Source organism: Hemitrygon akajei, chromosome 10 (assembly GCF_048418815.1).
Source record: "Hemitrygon akajei chromosome 10, sHemAka1.3, whole genome shotgun sequence".
Lineage (NCBI taxonomy): Eukaryota > Metazoa > Chordata > Chondrichthyes > Myliobatiformes > Dasyatidae > Hemitrygon > Hemitrygon akajei.
Window position 1 is genome coordinate 146,955,838 of NC_133133.1, and position 19,870 is coordinate 146,975,707.

At 40.1% G+C, this 19,870-nt stretch overlaps 1 protein-coding gene across 5 annotated transcripts in view; it reads right to left on the minus strand.

Moving 5' to 3' along the window:
- cacna2d4a (calcium channel, voltage-dependent, alpha 2/delta subunit 4a) overlaps positions 1-16,602 on the minus strand; it is a 370,881-nt gene extending 354,279 nt beyond the window's left edge. For all 5 annotated transcript variants that reach the window (XR_012100619.1, XR_012100620.1, XM_073059275.1 and 2 more), the window contains exons 1-2: positions 16,002-16,602; positions 10,697-10,778 (exon numbers count right to left, since the gene is read on the minus strand). Coding sequence is in view for 3 of the 5 variants with exons in the window: in XM_073059275.1 (XP_072915376.1) it covers positions 10,697-10,778; positions 16,002-16,126 (207 nt within the window). In the remaining 2 variants the exon portion in view is untranslated. The remainder of the gene's footprint in view (positions 1-10,696; positions 10,779-16,001) is intronic.
- Between the last annotated feature and the right edge of the window lie 3,268 nt (positions 16,603-19,870).

A 19,870-nucleotide genomic window follows, 5' to 3' on the forward strand; every position in this document is an offset into this window, starting at 1 on the left:
ACAAAGCCATGCTGACTACTCCTCATCATATTATACCTCTCCAAATGTTCATAAATCCTGCCTCTCAGGATCTTCTCCATCAACATACCAACCACTGAGGTAAGACTCACTGGTCTATAATTTCCTGGGCTATTTCTACTCCCTTTCTTGAATAAAGGAACAACATCCGCAACCCTCCAATCCTTCGGAACCTCTCCCATCCCCATTGATGATGCAAAGATCATCACCAGAGGCTCAGCAATCTCCTCACTCGCCTCCCACAGTAGCCTGGGTTATATTTCGTCTGGTTCTGGCAACTTATCCAACTTGATGCTTTCCAAAAGCTCCAGCACATCCTCTTCCTTAATATCTACATGCTCAAGCTTTTCAGCCTGCTGTAAGTCATCACTTCAATTACCAAGATCCTTTTCCATAGTGAATACTGAAGTAAAGTATTCATTAAGTACCTCTTCTATTTCCTCTGGTTCCATACACACTTTCCCACTGTCACACTTGATAGGTCCTATTCTTTCATGTCTTATCCTCTTGCTCTTCACATACTTGTAGAATGCCTTGGGGTTTTCCTTAATCCTGCCTGCCAAGGCCTTCTCACGGCCCTTTCTGGCTCTCTGAATTTCCCTCTTAAGTTCCTTCCTAGTAGCCTTATAATCTTCTAGATCTCTAACATTACCCAGCTCTCGGAACCTTTGGTAAGCTTTTCTTTTCTTCTTGACTAGATTTATTACAGACTTTGTACACCCTTCACTCTGTGGTAGGGTTCCTATACCCTACCATAACTTCCTTGTCTCATTGGAACGTACCTATACAGAACTCTACACAACTATCCCCTGAATATTTGCCGCATTTCTTCCATACTTTTCCCTGAGAACATCTGTTTCCAATTCAAGCCTCCAATTTCCTGCCTGATAGCCTCATAATTCCCCTTACTCCAATTAAACATTTTTCTAACTTGTCTGTTCCTATCTCTCTCCAATGCTATTGTAAAGGAGATAGAATTATGATCACTATCTCCAAAATGCTCTCCCACTGAGTGATCTGACACCTGACCAGGTTCATTTCCCAATACCAAATCAAGTACAGCCTCTCCTCTTGTAGGCTTATCTACATATTGTGTCAAGAAACCTTCCTGAACACACCTAACAAACTCCACCCCATCTAATCCCCTTGCTCTAGGGAGATGCCAATCGATGTTTGGGAAATTGAAATCTCCCATCATGACAACTCTGTTATTATTACACCTTTCCAGGATTGTCTCCCTATCTGCTCCTCAATATCCCTGTTACTATTGGGCGGCCTATAAAAAACACCCAGTAAAGTTTTTGACCTCTTCCTGTTCCTAACCTCCACCCATAGAGACTCCGTAGACAATCCCTCCATGGCGTCCACCTTTTCTGCAGCTGTGACACTATCTCTGATCAACAGTGCCATGCCTCCACCTCTTTTGCCTCTCTTCCTGTCCTTTCTGAAACATCTAAAACCCAGCACTTGAAGTAACCAATCCTGTTTCTGAGCCATCCAAGTCTCTGTAATGGCCACACATCATATCTCCAAGCTCTAAGCTCATCCGCTTTGTTCACAACACTCCTTGCATTAAAATAGACACATCTCAAGACTTCGTTCTGAGCACGTCCCTTCTCTATCACCTGCCTATCCTCCCTCTCACACTGTCTACAAGCTTCCTCTATTTGCGAGCTAACTTCCTCTTCCCCAGTCTCTTTAGTTCAGTTCCCACTCCCCAACAATTCTAGGTTAAACTCTCCCCAATAGCCTTAGCAAACCTCCCGCCAGGATATTGGTCCCCCTGGGATTCAAGTGCAACCCGTCCTTCTGTATGATCTATATGGAGCACTAATCCCTTACCTTTGTATAATGTCCCTTACCTTTGTATAATGTCTACCTGCAAAAGGCACCTTAAATGATATCACCAACATTGTTTCTATGAATTCCGCATATTTCATCAGCTGGATAAATGAATCAATGTCAGACAGTTCCACCTCCCAGGCCAGAATCCTGGGCATTTATGCCTTGCTCAGTTCCAATGGACAGTCCACATAATTTATTTCTCTGACACTAGATCCCTAAAATAATCATTCAGAGCTCCATCACGGAAATAAATTGTCAGAAATATGAAGGAAAAGATACAAGGAAATTCTCAAGGTCTTTTTGAAAAGTGTAACATTTCTATTGACTTGTAGTAATCTCTGGCATATGACTATTCATAACAGAGAAGATGCTTTTAGGAGAAGCATTTGTCCTGAACAGCCACCCACTTAATCAAGTAAATTCTCTACATATGACAGATTTGGCATCTCAGGAAACATCCTAGTAATTTTTCATTGCACTTCCTCTATAGATAGTATTTCCTTTTTTTAGTATGTACGGTACATGTTCCCTTGAAGATCACCAGAAATAAAACAACAAAAATGTCTTTTTATCAATAATATTGATTTACCAAAGTTAATTTATATTCTAGAATTTGACCAGGTTAGCATAAAAGTTCTTTCAACACACTGATATCAAGTCTAAAATAGTTAAGAAAATTGATATTACTGGAGCCCATCAAAAATAAACACGGAATTGCAATCGAATAGCTTTGCAGTCTGCATAATTGTGATCCTCTGTTTGCAATTGTATAGATGTTAATGGTGCTGCATCTCTGGGACTAAAGGGTTCATGGCCCTCTGTTGGTCAAAGTTGACATTGGACATTGTGTCCTACCTGTCATATGCAAGCCAGGGCGGCATGATAAGCTATTGCCCATGCAGCACGCTTCCCCTCTCCACACAGTACATAAATCTAAAGGAACAGCAGGGACTGATAAAGCTTGCCACCAGTGGCATCAAAGGAGTTGTCAGTCAACTTTTAACTCAATGTTGGACTGCCTTAGGGACTCCATCGCCAGATTTTTCCTTGGGGGTTTCCCCCAAAGCCTTCTCCATGAGCAGCTAAGCCACAGGGCAGTGGAGGCTTGAGATCAGAGCTTTCCCTCTTCTAGGTGAGTTGCCAACCATGGCTGACGAGCCCCATGTGCCTGAAGCAACTGGTTTTAAGGCAACAGTGGCTCGCCTTTGCCTTCTCCTGTCAGTAGAAATGGTTCCACTAGGCTTAGTAGCTAAGACACACATGAAGGCCAGGAGCTGGACTTGGTTATCAGAGGCTATTTGAGAAGCATGCCAATGGAAGCATTTAACAGGTGGTAGGAGTTTAACCCCACTACCACACCTGGCTATATCAACCTAAAGGATATGTTGTTGTGATAACTGTATTTAATGATTTGTGCTTCCAATCAATTAGGCTGTGTCTATGAATTACACAATCAATGGTGAGTATGGTAGGTACATCTTTCCAGAAAGTGGTTACCCCACAGTGGTGAAATGTCATTGGGTGCCCAATCTGTTGCAAAAGCAAAAATGTTGGTGAACAGAATATCCTTCTCTTTGAAAAATTGCTCAACAACCTGAAAAATTGACACCCCCTTCGTATCTCCCACATCTGCCCAGAGCAACTGGTCTTAAGATGCCAGTAACCCATCTCTGCCCCTCTTCGATGAGTAGAAATGTTTCAGCTGGGTTACATGTGTATTCCAGGAGCTGGACTTGGTTGTCAGAGGCTATTTGAGATGCGCGCCTTTGGGAGTATTTAATAGGTAGTGGGAGTTTTCATTCCCACTACACCCTCCCACCCCCCATCAACCTGGCTGTGATAACCTTAAGCAACCAAAGGTTTTCCATTAAGCATAATTACAAGGACAGATAACAGCAATACTATAATTCTGAATGCCTTGCCCAGATCAGGTTGAAAGACCCCTAAGATTGATCCACGCATCAGAACTTAGAAACATAGAAAACCCACAACACAATACAAGCCTTTCAGCCCACAATGCAATGCCAAACATGTACTTACTTTAGAAATTACCTGAGGTTACCCATAGCCCTCTATTTTCCTAACTTCTGAAACTTCTGTTTCAGATCTCTAATCATAATATCAGTATAGAAAAAACACAGGAATCATAACATTTCTTACATATATCATCAGATGCAGCATGCTATAGGATTATTATATGTGCTTAAATAGGTTGGCTGGATGCATCAGCAATAGTTATTCTATTTTGACCTTCTTCAAATGTGGAAAGTAAATTATCTGAACAGCTAACAAACAAAATGCTGGAGGAAATCAACAGGATAGGCTCCAGCATTTTCTGAGTGTTGCTCAAGATTTGTAACATCTAGAGAAACTCTTGTATCTGAAGAGGTAGATTTTCGGGTGCTACTAAATAAGCCAGCAATTATCTGTACAGCTGTATGCCAATAATCATGTATTAGCTGCAAATAAACAAGCACATGAACATATGAATTAGAAGCAGGCTCCTCAAGCCTGCAGTAGCCTTTCATCTTCCTGCTTATCAGTTATCTAACTACTTTAGTCTTAAAACTATGCAAAAACTTTTCTTCCTCTGCCCTTTGAGGAAAAGAGTTTTAAAGACTCAAAATACTCTTGAGGGAGAAAAAGATAGCACCATCTCTGTTTGAACTGGGCTGCCTCTTCTTTTTAAGTTGTGACCCTTACCCAAACAATTCTAGATCTTCCATAAAAGGGAACATTCTTTCCAACTCCATCTTATCAAGAACCACAGTGTCTTTGGCAATCTATCAAGTCACCTCTCATTTTTCTTAACCTGCTCAACCTCTCTTCATTAGATTTTCATCCAGTAAATCTTCCTTCAATGAGGAGGCCAAAATCGTACATAGTAGCTTCACCAATGCCCTACCCAATTTTTGGATTTAGTCCCAAGCAGTAATAATAGATTTCCTAATTACTTGCTATACCTGTAATCTATTCCTTTGCCAAACATACACTGGGGTACCCAATTTCTTTTGAATCTCAGAGCTCTAAAGTTTCTCACCAATTGGGTAATATACTGCCAAAGTGGATAATTTTGGATTTTCCTGAATAATGCTCCATTTTCTTTGCCCAAATATTAGACCTATCTATATCTTATTTTAGCCTCATAATATTTTCTTCACAACTTTTCTTCCTATAATTCTGTCTTCTACAAAATCTTCTTTTCCGCAGCATTGGGTAGCCCAATATGTGATTCAAGGTGCAAAACACAGCTGGAATCATATAATCAAGTTCGCCAATGACACGACTGTGGTGGGTCTCATCAGCAAGAATGACGAGTCAGCATACAGAGAGGAGATGCAGCGGCTAACAGACTGGTGCAGAGCCAACAACCTGTCTCTGAATGTGAACAAAACAAAAGAGATGGTTGTTGACTTCAGGAGAGCACGGAGTGACAACTCTCCGCTGAACATTGACGGCTCCTCCGTTGAGATCGTTAAGAGCACCAAATTTCTTGGTGTTCACCTGGTGTAGAATCTCACCTGGTCCTTCAACACCAGCTTCATAGCCAAAAAAGCGTTGTGAAGGACTCCACACAAACTCTTCTTCCTCCTGCCATCTGGCAAAAGGTACCGAAGCATTTGGGCTCTCACGACCAGACTGTGCAACAATTTCTTCCCCCAAGCCATCAGACTCCTCAATACTCAGAGTCCAGACTGACATCTACATCACTTATTATCATATTGTAATTTGTCCTCTACTGTGCCTATTGTCTTGTTTATATAATTATTGTACTATCCTGCACTGTTTTGTGCACTTTCTGTAGTCTAGTGCAGTTTTTTAATGTTGTTTTATGTAGTCTAGTGTAGCCTTGTGCTGTCTAGTGTAGTTTTTTGTTTCACGTAGCACCAGGGTCCTGGAGGAACGTTGCTTCATTTTTACTGTGTATTAGAGGGCACAGTACAAGATGAGGGGGAAGAGATTTAAGAGAGAGCCTGACAGGAAACTGCTTTATACATAAAGGTGAACACCATGAATAAACTGCCAGAGGAAGTGGTTGAGGCTTCACTAATCAACTTTTATAGATACAGTAAAATAAGATCTGCATACACTGCATGGACTCAGAATAAACAACAAGCTGACTTTGACTTATTTTGTCATGTGTCTCCAAGTTCCCCTGAAACCTCATCCTTAATAATAGACTCCAAAACTTTCCCAACCACTGAGGTTAGGTTAACTGGCCTATGATTTCCTCTCTCTTGTCTTCCTCCCTTCTTAAAAAGTGGAGTGGTGTTTTCAATTCCCCAATGCCATTAGGCTTTACAATTCTACCGCCAGGACTTAAGAACTTTTTAAAAGCTATTATTAATGCTTTTTGAGATGGTGATTTAGATGCATACCATATTTTTTTACTGAGTTAAGTATTGTATGTAATTAGTTTTGCTACAACAAGTGTATGGGACATTGGAAAAAAAGTTGAATTTCCCCATGGGGATGAATAAAGTATCTATCTATCTATCTATCTATCTATCTATCTATCTATCTATCAATTTAGATCATGACCGATGCATCCATTACATCTTCAACAACCTCTTTCAGGATTCTGGGATGTAGTCCATCTGGTTCAGGTGACTTAACCACCTTAAGACCTTTTAGTTTGCCTAGCACATTTTCCTTTGTAATAGCAATGGCACTCACTCCTGCTCCCTGACACTCACAGTCCTCTGGCATACAGCTAGTGTCTTCCACAGTAAAGACTGAGGTAAAATACTTATAAAGTTCATCTGCCATTTCTTTGCCCCCAATTACTACCTCACTGGCATAATTTTCCAATGGTCAAATATCAACTCTCACCTCCCTTGTTCTCTTTATGCAACTGAAAAAACTTTCAGTGCCCTTGTATTTCATCTTTCCCATTCTTAGGGCTTTTTAATTGTCTTTTGACAGATTTTAAAAACCTTCCCAATCATCCAACTTCCCACTCACTTTTGCTACATCACATGCCTTTTCCTTGGTTTTTATGCAGTCCTTAACTTCCCTTGTCAGACACGGTTACCTACCCCTGCCAATTGACAACTTCCTCTTCTGTGGGACATATCCATCCTGTGCCTTGTGAACTATTCCCAGAAACTTCAGCCATCTCTGCTCTGCCGTCAACCCTACCAGTATCCTCCTCCAATCAACCTGGGCAAGCTCCTCTCTCATGCCTCTGTATTCCATTCATTGCAATACGGATACATGTGAATTACTCTTCTCCCTCTCAAATTGCAGTGTGAATTCAATTATATTTTGATCACTGCCTCCTAAGGGTTCCTTTACATTAAACTCTATCCAATCTAAGATAGCCTTTTCCCTAGGAGGCTCAAGCACAACTGCTCTAAAAAGCCAACTCTTGTAATCCAACACCAACCTGAATTTCCCAATCTCCTTGCATATTGAAGTTCCCCATTACAAATATGACATTACCCTTATTACATGCTTTCTCCAGTACTTTTTGCAATCTCAACCCTACATCTTGGCTACTATTTGGAGGCCTATATATGATTCCCATAATGTTTTTTTAACCTTGCAGTTTCTTATCTCCACCCACAAAGATTCAACATTCTTTGACCCTATGTCACCTCTTTCTAAAGATGTAATTCTATCTCTTAACAACAGACCCACACCACCACTGATGTCTTCCTGCCTGACCTTTTGATACAAAGGTATATCCTTTGATGTTTAGCTCCCATCTATGGCCTTCTTTCAGCCATGACCCAGTGATGCCCACAACATCATACCAACCAGTCTCTAACTGTGCCATGAGTTTGTCCATTTTATTCCAAATGCTATGCATATTTAAATACAGCATCTTCAGTCCTGCATCTTTCACCTTTTGAATTTTGCCTTAAGAATACTCCATCTTCTCTGCTTTTGACAGACTCGGCAGTTCTCTCTTGGCAGTGTTTGTGAGCTTATCTGCGCTTTAACTGTGAATATGCCCATCCTCATTGCCAGGCTTACACGCTTTGGTTGCTGCACATACCCCTGTCTTCTCACTGACTTTGCTTGCTCGAGTTCCAATTCCAGCCCAATGTAGCTTAAGACCTCCTTGCTAGCAGAAGCAAATTTTCCCCTCTGGGATATTGGCCTCCCTTAGATTCAAGTGAAACCTGTTCCTCTTTTACAGGTTGCCTCTATCCTTGAAGAGATCCCAATGACCTGAGAACCTGAATCCATGCTCCCTGCACCAGATCTGCAGCCGTGTATTCACCGGGCCTACCGCTGGACTCACTAGCATGTGGCACAGAAGTAATCTGGAGATCACTATCCCCTTGGCCCTGTATTTCATATTTCTTCCCTAACTTCCTATTCTGCAGGACCTCATCCCTTGTTCTATATGTATATTGTTTGTACCAACATGTACAACAATCTCTGGCAATTCGTGCTTTCCTTCAAGAATTTTCTGCAACTGGCAGAAAATTGTCTACAGTTTTGCTGGGTATACAACCTCAGGGAGTTTCATATTGTTATAGCATGAATGTTCTATTACTATTTATAATGAGATATTCATCCTCAAGGTTCTTTAAGTTTGTTGTAGCGGCGGGGTAGTAACAGGGACAAGCTCCCACTACCTTTTAAATGCTCCCAGTGGCATGCGCCTCAAATAGCCTCTGACAACCAAGTCCGGCTCCTGGCCTTCATTGGTGGCTTAGCTACTAAGCCTAGCAGAACCGTTTCTACTGGCAAAAGAAGGGGCAAAGGCGGGTTACTGGCACCTTAAAACCAGTCACTTCAGGCAGATGAGTCTTGTCAGCTGTGGTTGGCAGCTCATCTAGGAGAAGGAAAACTCTGATCTCAAAGCTCCACTGCCATGTGGCTATATCCACTTATGGAGAAGGCTTTGGGAGTAAATCCTGAGGGAAAAATCCAGAGCCGAAGTCCCTAAGGCAGTCCCACATTGAGTTCGATACTGACTGGCAATTCCTGTGATGCTGCTGGTACCGAACTGTATCGGTCTCTGCCATTTCTTTGGGTTCATCAGATGCGTGGAGAGGGGGGGCTAGCTACATGGTCAACACTTTGCTCTCTATGTCGTACTGCCCAGGCTTGCGTATCTACACAACTAGGACACAACATCCATGGTCAACCCTGACCAATGGAGGCCTTAGACTCAGACAGACCATCCTCACAAAGGAGTTTTCAATATATACTGATAAGAGGTTAAGAATTGGAAAATCTGCATAATAAATTAATGCTGACATTCTAACTAAAGAATTCTGGACCTAAAATGTCATCTGTGCAAAATCAAGAAGAGGTGCCGTGTAATTCTTTAAAGGATACTTCCTGAAATTAGAGTTGTAAGAAGAGGTGTTACTAATGTAACAAATTTGAACCTTATTACCTGTTGTTACTGAAACATGAGGGAAGTAAATAGTGCTGCTTTGGGATTGGTGGTAACAAATCTTGCAATTTTTTCAAGCTTTCTAAATCTGTGTCAAGAAGACTGTGAAGACTGTTTTAACACTAAATAAAGGGTGCAAATTAATTTTAAACCACTTTTTTTGCACCTTCACCAATATAATCTTTGTAATTATGGAAAATTCAAATACATTCACTATATACCTGTAAGTTCAGCATATTACTCAGTTATTTTAAAATTCCATTTTTTGAGAAATAACCTCAGTGCTGAGGTTGCTTTTATTTTTAATGGCTTTATTAAGCTTCATAGATATAGCTCCATGTGTTTGATTCATTTGCTCCTCTAGAGTTTAGAAAGAAAAAATCTCCTTGGGTCATTAGTACCATTTGTCATCTGAACTTAACTCTGCACATTTGAAGTCATTGAGATTGGAGGAATTGGATGCACAAGATATAATACAATCAGAGCACACTTTTCTCACACTCGTTGAGCACAAGCAATACAAGAATACCCCTCTCCTTTTATCAAAATATTATATGCTGATCTTATTTTGCCTATGAAAAATCACCAATTCAGTTGTAATTATATGTCCAATTTTTCAAGTTTATGTCTACAATAAAATAGATACTTTTACAATAGGACACTGACAAAGAGAATGAAGAACCAACTGAAGCTTCAAAATGTGAAAAGAAGCAACATATGACAGATATATTAGGTCTATACTGTAACAATAATGTTAAAATATAGTAACAAGTGCTAGTATAAAATTCTCTTTTCCTTTAGTAATTTTATTGAGAACAGTGAACTATGAAAATAATGTCATTTTCAAATTAATTGCTGTTTTGATTAAACAATCATAAAACAAAAAAGAGATACAAAGACAGTTAACTATACAACCATCTCACTATTCTCTATCTGCCCTAATTATATCACAAATATGCCCTGTATCTCGTGAATTATTTTGCTTCTGCTGCTAATATTAGATACAATGATAAGAAAATTATAGATTCAATGCATGAGAAAAAGATACTTGACACTCTTATACCTTAAGCCTTTATTTATTTCACAAATGATTTTTAAAAATTATGTAGTATCTGAAATTGAAGCTCCTCTGCACTTGGACCACGTTTAAAAACAATAATGGGGGTTGGAAATATTACAAGGTTAGTTGAGTAAAATTCAGATTTTACTACAATGACATCAGTTTTTGAGGGATCATGTTTTGTGGTTTCCTTCAATAGAATTAAGGGCCACTCATTCATAACCATTCCTTCATAACAATAAACCACTTTATTGCATCATGTTCTTTCATTTTTATTTGTCGGTGATCCTGGAATCCTATTCCATGATTCTGTCAATTTTCACATTCTGTAGTTTTGTCCTTGTGTACTGTGTGTTTTCCCCTTGATCTTAATTAAAAAAGGAGATTCGTATTTTATTCTGTTTACTGACCTTCTGTAGAAGTAGGTATCCTGAATACTTTGTCACAATTGAATTCAGCTCTTCACCAAATGCAGAAGCCCACAGTTGAACGCTATTAATAAGAGAAATGTGTAATTAAGTATATTTATCCTCAAATGGAGTTATGGGTTTACAATTTGTTCAAGAGGTTTGGAGAAATAATTTTTTTTTTTCCACAGACTGTAACACTTCCAAATGCTTCAGAAAACTCTAAAGCAAAAATACCGACAAATCCAACAGCAATTTCTGAACAATTTTTTTTTCAGATTTCTTCCCGTGTGCTTCCAGGCAGAGTGTTAATTGGAAATTGCTATTTGGGACCTCCCCAGTACAAGGAAGCACACATAGCTGCAAAATGACTTTGACTATCAGTGTAGTCCAAAGGTTAAATATGCAGCTGTCAAAACTCTCACTGAAACTGAACCCTTGTGAAAGTCAATGTTCTCAAACATTCAAAAACACATGATTAAATCAAAACAATTTATTATGCTTCAAGTAGCCTTTTCTTACCATGCATTTTGGGCCAGTGCCCTAATGGCACAGGCTCACTGGACAGAATGTTCAGCCTGAGAATTGGGAGACCTGCAGAAGTTTGTACTGTCACATTGGACTCTGTAGGAAAACCACTGATGCAGCACAGGCATTATACAGCTGCTGGTTTAAGCTCTCAGCTTAAGTTTGGAAAACCATATCCAACAGAAGCCTGGATGAAAAGATCTGTTCTCTTTTGATGGGGGAAATAGCTGCAGTGGCAGGAAATCTAAAATAGGAATAGCAGGTCAAACAGCATCACTGGGGAGAGAAACCAAGTTGACATTTCAGATGTTAAGACTTGGAAAAAAGAGAAGGCAACCCTGTTTTAAGATGGCGACACAGTAAGGTGGAATGTCTGTGATAGACCAAAATTATACTCATGCGTACTGTATAGGAACAGGAAGATAAATCAGATTAATGTGTGGCTCAAGGGATGGTGGTGGGGGGGGGGGGGGGGGCTTTAGATTTTTGGATTGTTAGGCCCTTTTCAAGGGAAGGTGAACTGTACATGTAATCCAAACAACTTCAACATTGTTGCATGGACATTTAATCCTGATGGTGGGGAAGGTTTATCAGGGTATTCTGATAAAGAGTAGATATGTTATTGTGGGAATTGGATGGGAGGTACAGTTAAGCACAGAATAAATGATAAGTTGGTCTAATAGGCTGAGAAGATATGGGGATGTAAAGGTACATGGGAGGAATAGGAGGCTAAATTGTTAATACAAGAAGTAAACATTGTAAACGTTGATTTCTCTAACTTAAGTTAATGCCCCTCCTCCCTTCTTACCCCATCCCTGATTTATTTATTCTCCCCTCCTTTTTCTCTCTCTCTCTCTGCCCATCACTCTTTGCCTGTTCTCCATCTCCCTCTGGTGCTCCCCTCCCCCTTTCTTTCTCCCTAGGCCTCCCGTCCCATGATCCTTTCCCTTCTCCAGCTCTGTATCCCTTTTGCCAATCACCTTTCCAGCTTTTAGTTTCACCCCACCCCCTCCTGTCTTCTCCTATCGGAACAGGAATGTAGCTATTTGGAATTTCAAATCCCTAGTTTTAACTGGGATTGGCAAGTCATGTTGCAACTGTGTCAAACTTTAGTGAAACCATACGTAGAGTATTGTGCACAGTATTCATCACCACGCTAGGTAGGATGTGAAGAGATTGCAGAAGGGGTTCGCAAGTTTGTTGCCTAGATTGGAGTTATCAGTTATGAGTAGAGATAGGAAAAGTTAGATTGTTTCTCTGGGGTGAGGAGTGATCTGATACAAGTGTATAAAATTATGATAAGAGTAGATAGAGTCTTTTAACCAAGATGAAAATTCCAAATTCTGGAAGGTATAGGTTTAAGGTGAGAGAGGGACAATTTAAAGCAGATTATTTTTTCTTATACAAAGAGTGTAGTAGGTGCCTGGCACTCATTGCCAGGGAAGGTAGTAGAAGCAGATACAATAGCAACTTTTAAGAAGCATTTAGTTAGACACATGAACAGGCAGGTAATAGGAAGTTATGGATCATGTGCAAGCAGATGGGAATAGATAGATTAGCATTATGGTTGGCACAGACTCAGTGGGTCAAGGCCCTGCTGCTTTGCTGTACAGTTCTATGGTCTATTTTGAGAGCCCTTGTGCAGAACACTCTAAAGGTTAACTTGCAGGTTGAGTCGGTGGTGAGGAAGGCAAATGCAATGTTAGCATTCATTTCAAGAGGTCTACAATACAAGAGCAGGGATGTGATGCTGAGGCTTTATAAGACACTGGTGAGGCCTCACCTTGAGTATTGAGAACAGTTTTGGGCTCCTTATCTGAGAAAATATGTACAGGCATTGGAGAGGGTTAAGAGGAGGTTCACAAGGATTCTGGAAATGAAAAGGTTATCATATGAGGAATGTTTGATAGCTATGGGTCTGTACTCTCTGGAATTTAGAAGGGTGAGAGGGGATCTTTTTGAAACCCCTTGAATGTTGAAAGGCCTAGACAGAGTAGAGGTGGAAAGGATGTTTCCCATGGTGGGAAGACTAGGATAAAAGGGCACAGCCTCAGGATAGAGGAGTGTCCATTTAAAACAGAAATACAGAGAAATTTCTTTAGCAAGAGGGTGGTGTATTTGTGGAAAGTGTTACCACAGGCAGCTGTGGAGGTCAGGTGGTTAGGTGTATTTAAGGCAGAGCTTGATAGGTTCTTGATTGGACACAGCATCAAAGGTTACAGGGAGGGGGACTGAGGAGGGCAAAAAACAATCAGCCATGATTGAATGGCAGTGCAGACTCAATGGACCAAATGGCCTAATTCTGCTCCTGTGCCTTATGGTCTATCAGAGGGGATGGAATTTTGAAATGCAGCCAGGAGAGCTTTTTGAGCTCGTACTTGATAGGAGGGATAGTACTGGGCCTAATCTAAGGAATGAACCCAAGGTAAGTTGTTGAAGTGGCTGTGAGTGAGAATTTTAGGGATTGTAACCGTAATTCTGCAAGTTTCAAAGTAGTTATGGAGAGGATAAGAATAGTTCTGAAATTATGTGTCTGTATTGGGGTAAGATCAATTTTAATATCATTAGAAAGGACCTAGAAAAATAGCCACTTAATTGTGGATCTATATTAGATAAGTGTGAGACCTTTAAAAGTAAAATAGTTAAAGTTTATGGCCAACATGATCTTACGAGGGTGAGAGATGAAGGAGGCAAATACAGGGGATCATTGGTATCAGGGTTTTGATAAAGAAATAAGGGAAGCATATGGTAGATTTAGAGGACAAAAAAAAAGTCAATAGAATACTTGGGGACATTGCAATGAAAAATAAATTAGGAGAGCAAAGAGGGACTATAAAATATCACTGGCAGACAAGATTAAGGAAAATCCCAAGTATATTAAGACTAAATGGATAACTAGGGGAAAATAGAGGGACCCTTAAGGCCAAAGGAATAATCTGTGCTTAGAGACAGAAGAGGTGGGTGAGGTCTGAAATGAGTATTTCTCATCCATATTCACTATGAAGTCATGATTGCTGTAAATTTCAGAGTGAGGATAGGGATGGGGATATTCTGGAACATGTTAGCATTAAAAGGAAGCTGTATTATATGTCTTCCCAGGCATTAAGGTGGATGAAACCCTAGGGATTGATGAGATGTATCCCAAGCTGATACAGGAGGCAAGGGTGGAGACTACTATCATCCTGACAACAATTTTGAAATCTTTACTGGACACAAGTACCCAGGAGGACTGTAAAAGTGGCAGCTTTATTCAAGTAGGGCAGCAAGGATAAGCCAGGTAAATACAAGCCGGTGAGTATAATTTCAGTGTTTGGGAAGTTAATGGAAAAAATATGAGGAACAGGATTAATCTACACTTGGAAAGGCAGGAGTCATTTACAGTTATTCTGCATTGCTTTACTGGTGAGAGATCATGTCTGACTAATTTGATTGACATTTTTGAAGAAGTAATAAAATATATTAATGAGGACAGTGTCATTGATGTCATCTATGTGGACTTCAAGTAAGGCCTTTGACTATGTTCCACATGAAAGGTTGACCCAAAAGATTAGAACTTGTAGGATATAAAGCAAATTGACAAGTTCCCATGATTAAATAGTGGAACAGACTCAATGGACCAAATTACTTAATTCTGCTCCTATGTCTAATATTGGATCCAAACTTGACTTGATAAGAGGAGTCACGGCATGATGATGGAGTTTGCTTTTGTGATTGGAAGCCTGTGACTGGTGGTGTACCATGGGGATGGATGCTGAGGTGCTTACTGTTTCTCATCAAAATTAAAGATCTGGATTTGAATGCTGGAGTTACAATAAGAAAATCTATAGATGACATGAAAATCAGTGGTGTTGTGAGGATATTAGATTTAAGTTACAGAAGGATATTGGTAAACTGGTGGAATAATTTAATCCAAATAATTGCAAGGTGATGCATTTGGGATGACTAGTAAGGGTAGGATATACACAATGATTTGTAGGCCCCTAGGGTGTATTAATGAATAGAGAGACCTTGTTTTACAGAATCATAGACCCTTAAAGATGGCAACAGTTGTAAGTAAAGTAAGAAGTGAAGAAAACATGCAGAATGTTAACCTTCTTTAGCTAGGGAACAGAATATAAGAGCATTAATGTCATGGTATAACTTTATAGGACTTTGGTTAGGTTACAGCTGAAATGTTGTACAGTTCTGTTTGCCACACTATAGAAAGGATGTTGACTGGGATGGAACATTTCAGTTCTGACGAAAGACTGGATATATATTAAGTTTCCTTACCTTACTGTATTGATGGTTGAGAGAGATATCCAAAAAAGGATTCCAAAATTAATAAGTATGGATAGAAAGTATAAAGAAAAAAAAGTCCCCCACAACAGAGAGGAAGGATCTGAGGAAAACTTTTTAAACTAAAAGGTTAATTATAATCTAGAATGCCCTGCCTGAGAAACTGTAGTGGCAGATAAATATTAAAAATGTATCTGGGTAAGCACTTGAATGCCAAGGCGTAGAAGACTACGGACTAATTGCTTAGAAATGGAATTAGTACAAATAGTAATTTGATGGTTGGCACGGACATTTTGGGCTAAAAGGCCTGTTTCTGTGCAGTGCGACAAATTGCTATAAAACTGTTAAGATATCAATTACAGCAGTTAAGATATCAATTACAGCAGTTAGAATAAAATAATGCCAAAGCAACCATGTTAGAAAACAAATTGAACAGGAAGATCGTGTGGTAAGATTCAATAAGAATAAGTCAATGCAACCTTGAACACAAAATTCAACTTACGTTTCAGTTGGTATCCTACTCTGGGTTTTGACTGAATAAGGAAGACAGCAACAAAAGCAGATAATCCGCAAAGTAACAAGCAGCCTTGAATTGTTCCTGAAGAGCCAGTTGAGATAGCGCAGCATTCTCTTTTCAATCAAATTAAAACAAATAAAACATAGAAAGAACAATCCACCTTGACTTCATTGAAAGTTCCAGAAAAGTTGATCAATTCTTCACATGCTGGCTTGAAGTAGTGGTCCCTTCACAAAAAAAGCTTGTTCTAAAGATAAAAAGAATTAAGCGTTGAGTAATGAATTTTGTTAGAATTATCCTGGCTCTGCAAGTCAGTCACAGACATTTTAACAAGCACAGATGAAATAAAAATCATCTGTGCGTCCACACACAAAGTTTAACCCAAGCAGCATCCATTCCGTTTTACTGCAACAATGGGGAGAAGAGGGCAGTTGAAGATGCAAACTGTCAGAGTTAAAATTTGCTGGGTCCTGGCAAAAAAAAAAATTGTAGATGGATCCTAGCAAGAATTCTGTCTTTGTTCAAAAGCACAATGAGCTCTCAGGATGTGCGCTGTAGTCTCTAGTGAAAAATGAGAGAGAAATAATGCAACATCACAGCTGGTGAATAATCCATCTGGATTTAATCTTTAAATGGCTGCAGATTTATGATGGTGGTGGTACTGGGGGATGGGATAGGAAGGAATCACACCGGATTATTCTGATTTCTGGAGACAGTCCTGCTTATCCAATCAGATGATAGAAAACTAAGTCTCAGTAATGTTTGAATTAGTAAGTGGTGGCGGTGCAGGTGTTCCAATATTTTAATCCAGTTATTCTCTTCTCTTTTTTACCTGCATTCTCCAGTTAATAACCAAAATGAACTGCAAAAAAACAGTGAGATAATGTTTTTAAATTCACCCAATCAACTGATGCAACAAAGAAAAACTTATGGAATTTGTGCCTACATGTACCAACTAGTCATTTGTAACATATCAAACTTTAAATCAGATACCTATTGACATACAGTCATAGATTCACAAAAAAAAGGCCCTCAGTCCCACTGGTGCACACTGACAAAGATTTGAATCTAAGCTTGCCCCATTTGCCTCCCTCTACACCAGTGGTTCCCAAAGTGGTCGATATTGCCCTGCTCCAGAGGCAGCATGAGTTTCTAAGAGGGCAATAAAGACAAAGGTGGAGAGGTGCTCAATAGCAACGGGGACAGTTAAGGGAATTAAGAAATTAATTACTTATTATAAGCTTTTGATCTTCATTCCCTCCCAATTGATTACAATGATCATGTAATCACCTCATCTCCTGCTAACCCCCCATTCTCTTAGACTTTGCTTGACGTGTATTATAGGTGTTGAAAACGAATGTGATACTCCTGTATTTGGCACATCATGAGAAATCTAGACTGAAGAAATTGTGTTATTTCTGGGCCTGACCTGCTCATTATTGCTGCTCACTGTTGTAAGTACACTGTTAGATGGTAAGATTCCTATATTCTAATAACACAGTGATGCAATTCCTGTGAATCAGGCTATGACATTCAGTGGGGTAAAATTCAGAATCTGCCCTTTCAAATGGTCTTGAACACACTTCTCTAGCCTATGGCCCAACTGATATTCACTGCCCCACTTTATCTACCTTCAGACAGAGAGTCAGATTATGATGATGTCATAACTTTCCCCTTTATTGATCGTAGCACTTGCCAGGGCCACCCACATGGGCCCCAGCTACGCCTGACTCTTTGTTGGCTTCATGTTCCAAACCTTCCCCGGAAATGCTTTCCAACTCTTTCGAAGCTACATAGACAACTGAATTGGTGCTGCTTCATGCACCCATGTTGAGCTCGTCAATTTAATCAATTTTGTCTCTAACTTCCACCCTGCTCTAACTTCATTTGGTCCAATTATGACACCTCCCTTCCCTTTCTAGATCACTCTGTCTCCATCTCTGGAGACAAGTTGTCAACCAACATCTTGTTTAAACATACCGATTCCCACAATTACTTTGACTGTACCTCTTGCCACCCTATTTCTTGTCAAAATGCTATTCTACTTTCTCAGTTCGTTCGCCCTCACTGTATCTGTTCCCAGGATATGGCTGTCCAGAGATGTCCTCCTTTTTCAAAGAATGGGGTTTCCCTTCCTCCACTATTGATGCAACCCTCATCTACATCTCCCCATATCCTGAACATCCATGCTCACTCCATCCTAACACCACCTTAACAGTAATAGTTCCCCTTGTCTTTACCTACCACCCCATAAGCCTCGAAATTCAATACATCATACTCTTCAACTTCAGCCATCTTCAAAAGGATTCTACCACTAAACATATCTTTACCTCCATTCCCTCTGTTCTCTGCTGGGATCACTCCCTCTGTGCTTTCCTTGTCCATTTGGCTCTCCCCACTATCTCCTTCCCGACACTTAACCCTGCAAGTGGCCTAAGTGCCACACCTACCCATTCACTTCCTCCCTCACCTCCAATCAGGGCCCCGAACAGTCCTTCCGAGTGAGGCAACACTCCTTCTGCAAATCTGCTGGGGTTGTCTAGTATGTCTGGTGCTCTCAATGCAGCCCGTCTACATTGCTGAGACTCATCGGGAATTGGGGGACCGCTCTGCCGAGCATTTCTGCTCCATCTGCTGAAAGTAGAACTTCCCAGTGGCCAAATATTTTTATTCTGATCCCCATTCCTCTTCCGACATGTTGGTCCATGGCCTTCTCTTGTGCAAAGATGAGGCCACCCTCAGGGTGGAGGAGCAACACCTTATTTTCCATTTGGGTAGCCTCCAAACTGATGGCATAAATATCAGTTTGTCCTAAAAAATCTCTCTGCCACCCCTCTTCTTCCATTCCCCACTCTGGCCTCTCAGCTCTTCTCACCTACCTATTACCTCCCCTTGGGTCCCTTCCTCCTTCCCTTTCACTGTCCTCTCCCCTCTCCTGACAGATTACTTCTTCCCTAGCCTTTTATCTTTCCAAACCTCCAATCACCTTCTAGCTATCCTCCTTCCCCTCTGCCCCACCTTTTTATTCTGGCATCTTCCCCCTTCCTTTTTGGTCACGAAGAAGGGTCTTGGCCTAAAACGTCGACTGTTCATTAATTTCCATAGATGCTGCCTGACCTGCAGATTTCCTCAAGCATTTTGAGTGAGTTGCAACACTTGAGATTAGATTTAAACAATATTCAATTGCCCATGGTTATTAATTCATAACGAAAATGGCAGTAGACCAATTGAAAAAATTTAGGCAGTATAGTGTGGAGTTTCTGAAAATAGATTTATATCAGTACCAAGCAACCAACAATAGCCAACATGTCTGTTATGTGAAATCGTTTTTTTTCAAATAAGGCTCATTGAAAATTTGAAGAGAATATATTCTGATAAAGCAAACAAGAACTTGCCTTACTTTCAGTCACTTCATGAAAACTTTCAGAAACAGAAAACACATCAAAACATATTTGCCATCATTTCACAACAAAACGTGAAAATTTGCATTCTTCATACAATATTTTTTTGTTCATTGCTAAATCTGAAAAGGTCCATAAGGTTGAAGAATCACTGATTCTGCAAGCAGTAAGGGAGGTTATAAGTGTGGTTTTGCTAAAATCACCAGAACAAATAATTAAAGCAATTCCACTCAGCGACAACACCGTTTAAAAAAGAACAGATAAAATGTCTGAGTTGTGGAAGACATATTGTACAATATACTGTACTTAGGACAACTGTCTCTGCAGTGGGATGAGTCAGCTTTGCCAAGCAATGAATCTTTGCTTCTTGGTTATGTTCGCTTCATAAAAGATGAAAGCGTGGATCAAGAGTTGTTACTTGCAAGGGCACTAGAATCAGATATGAAGAGGGAG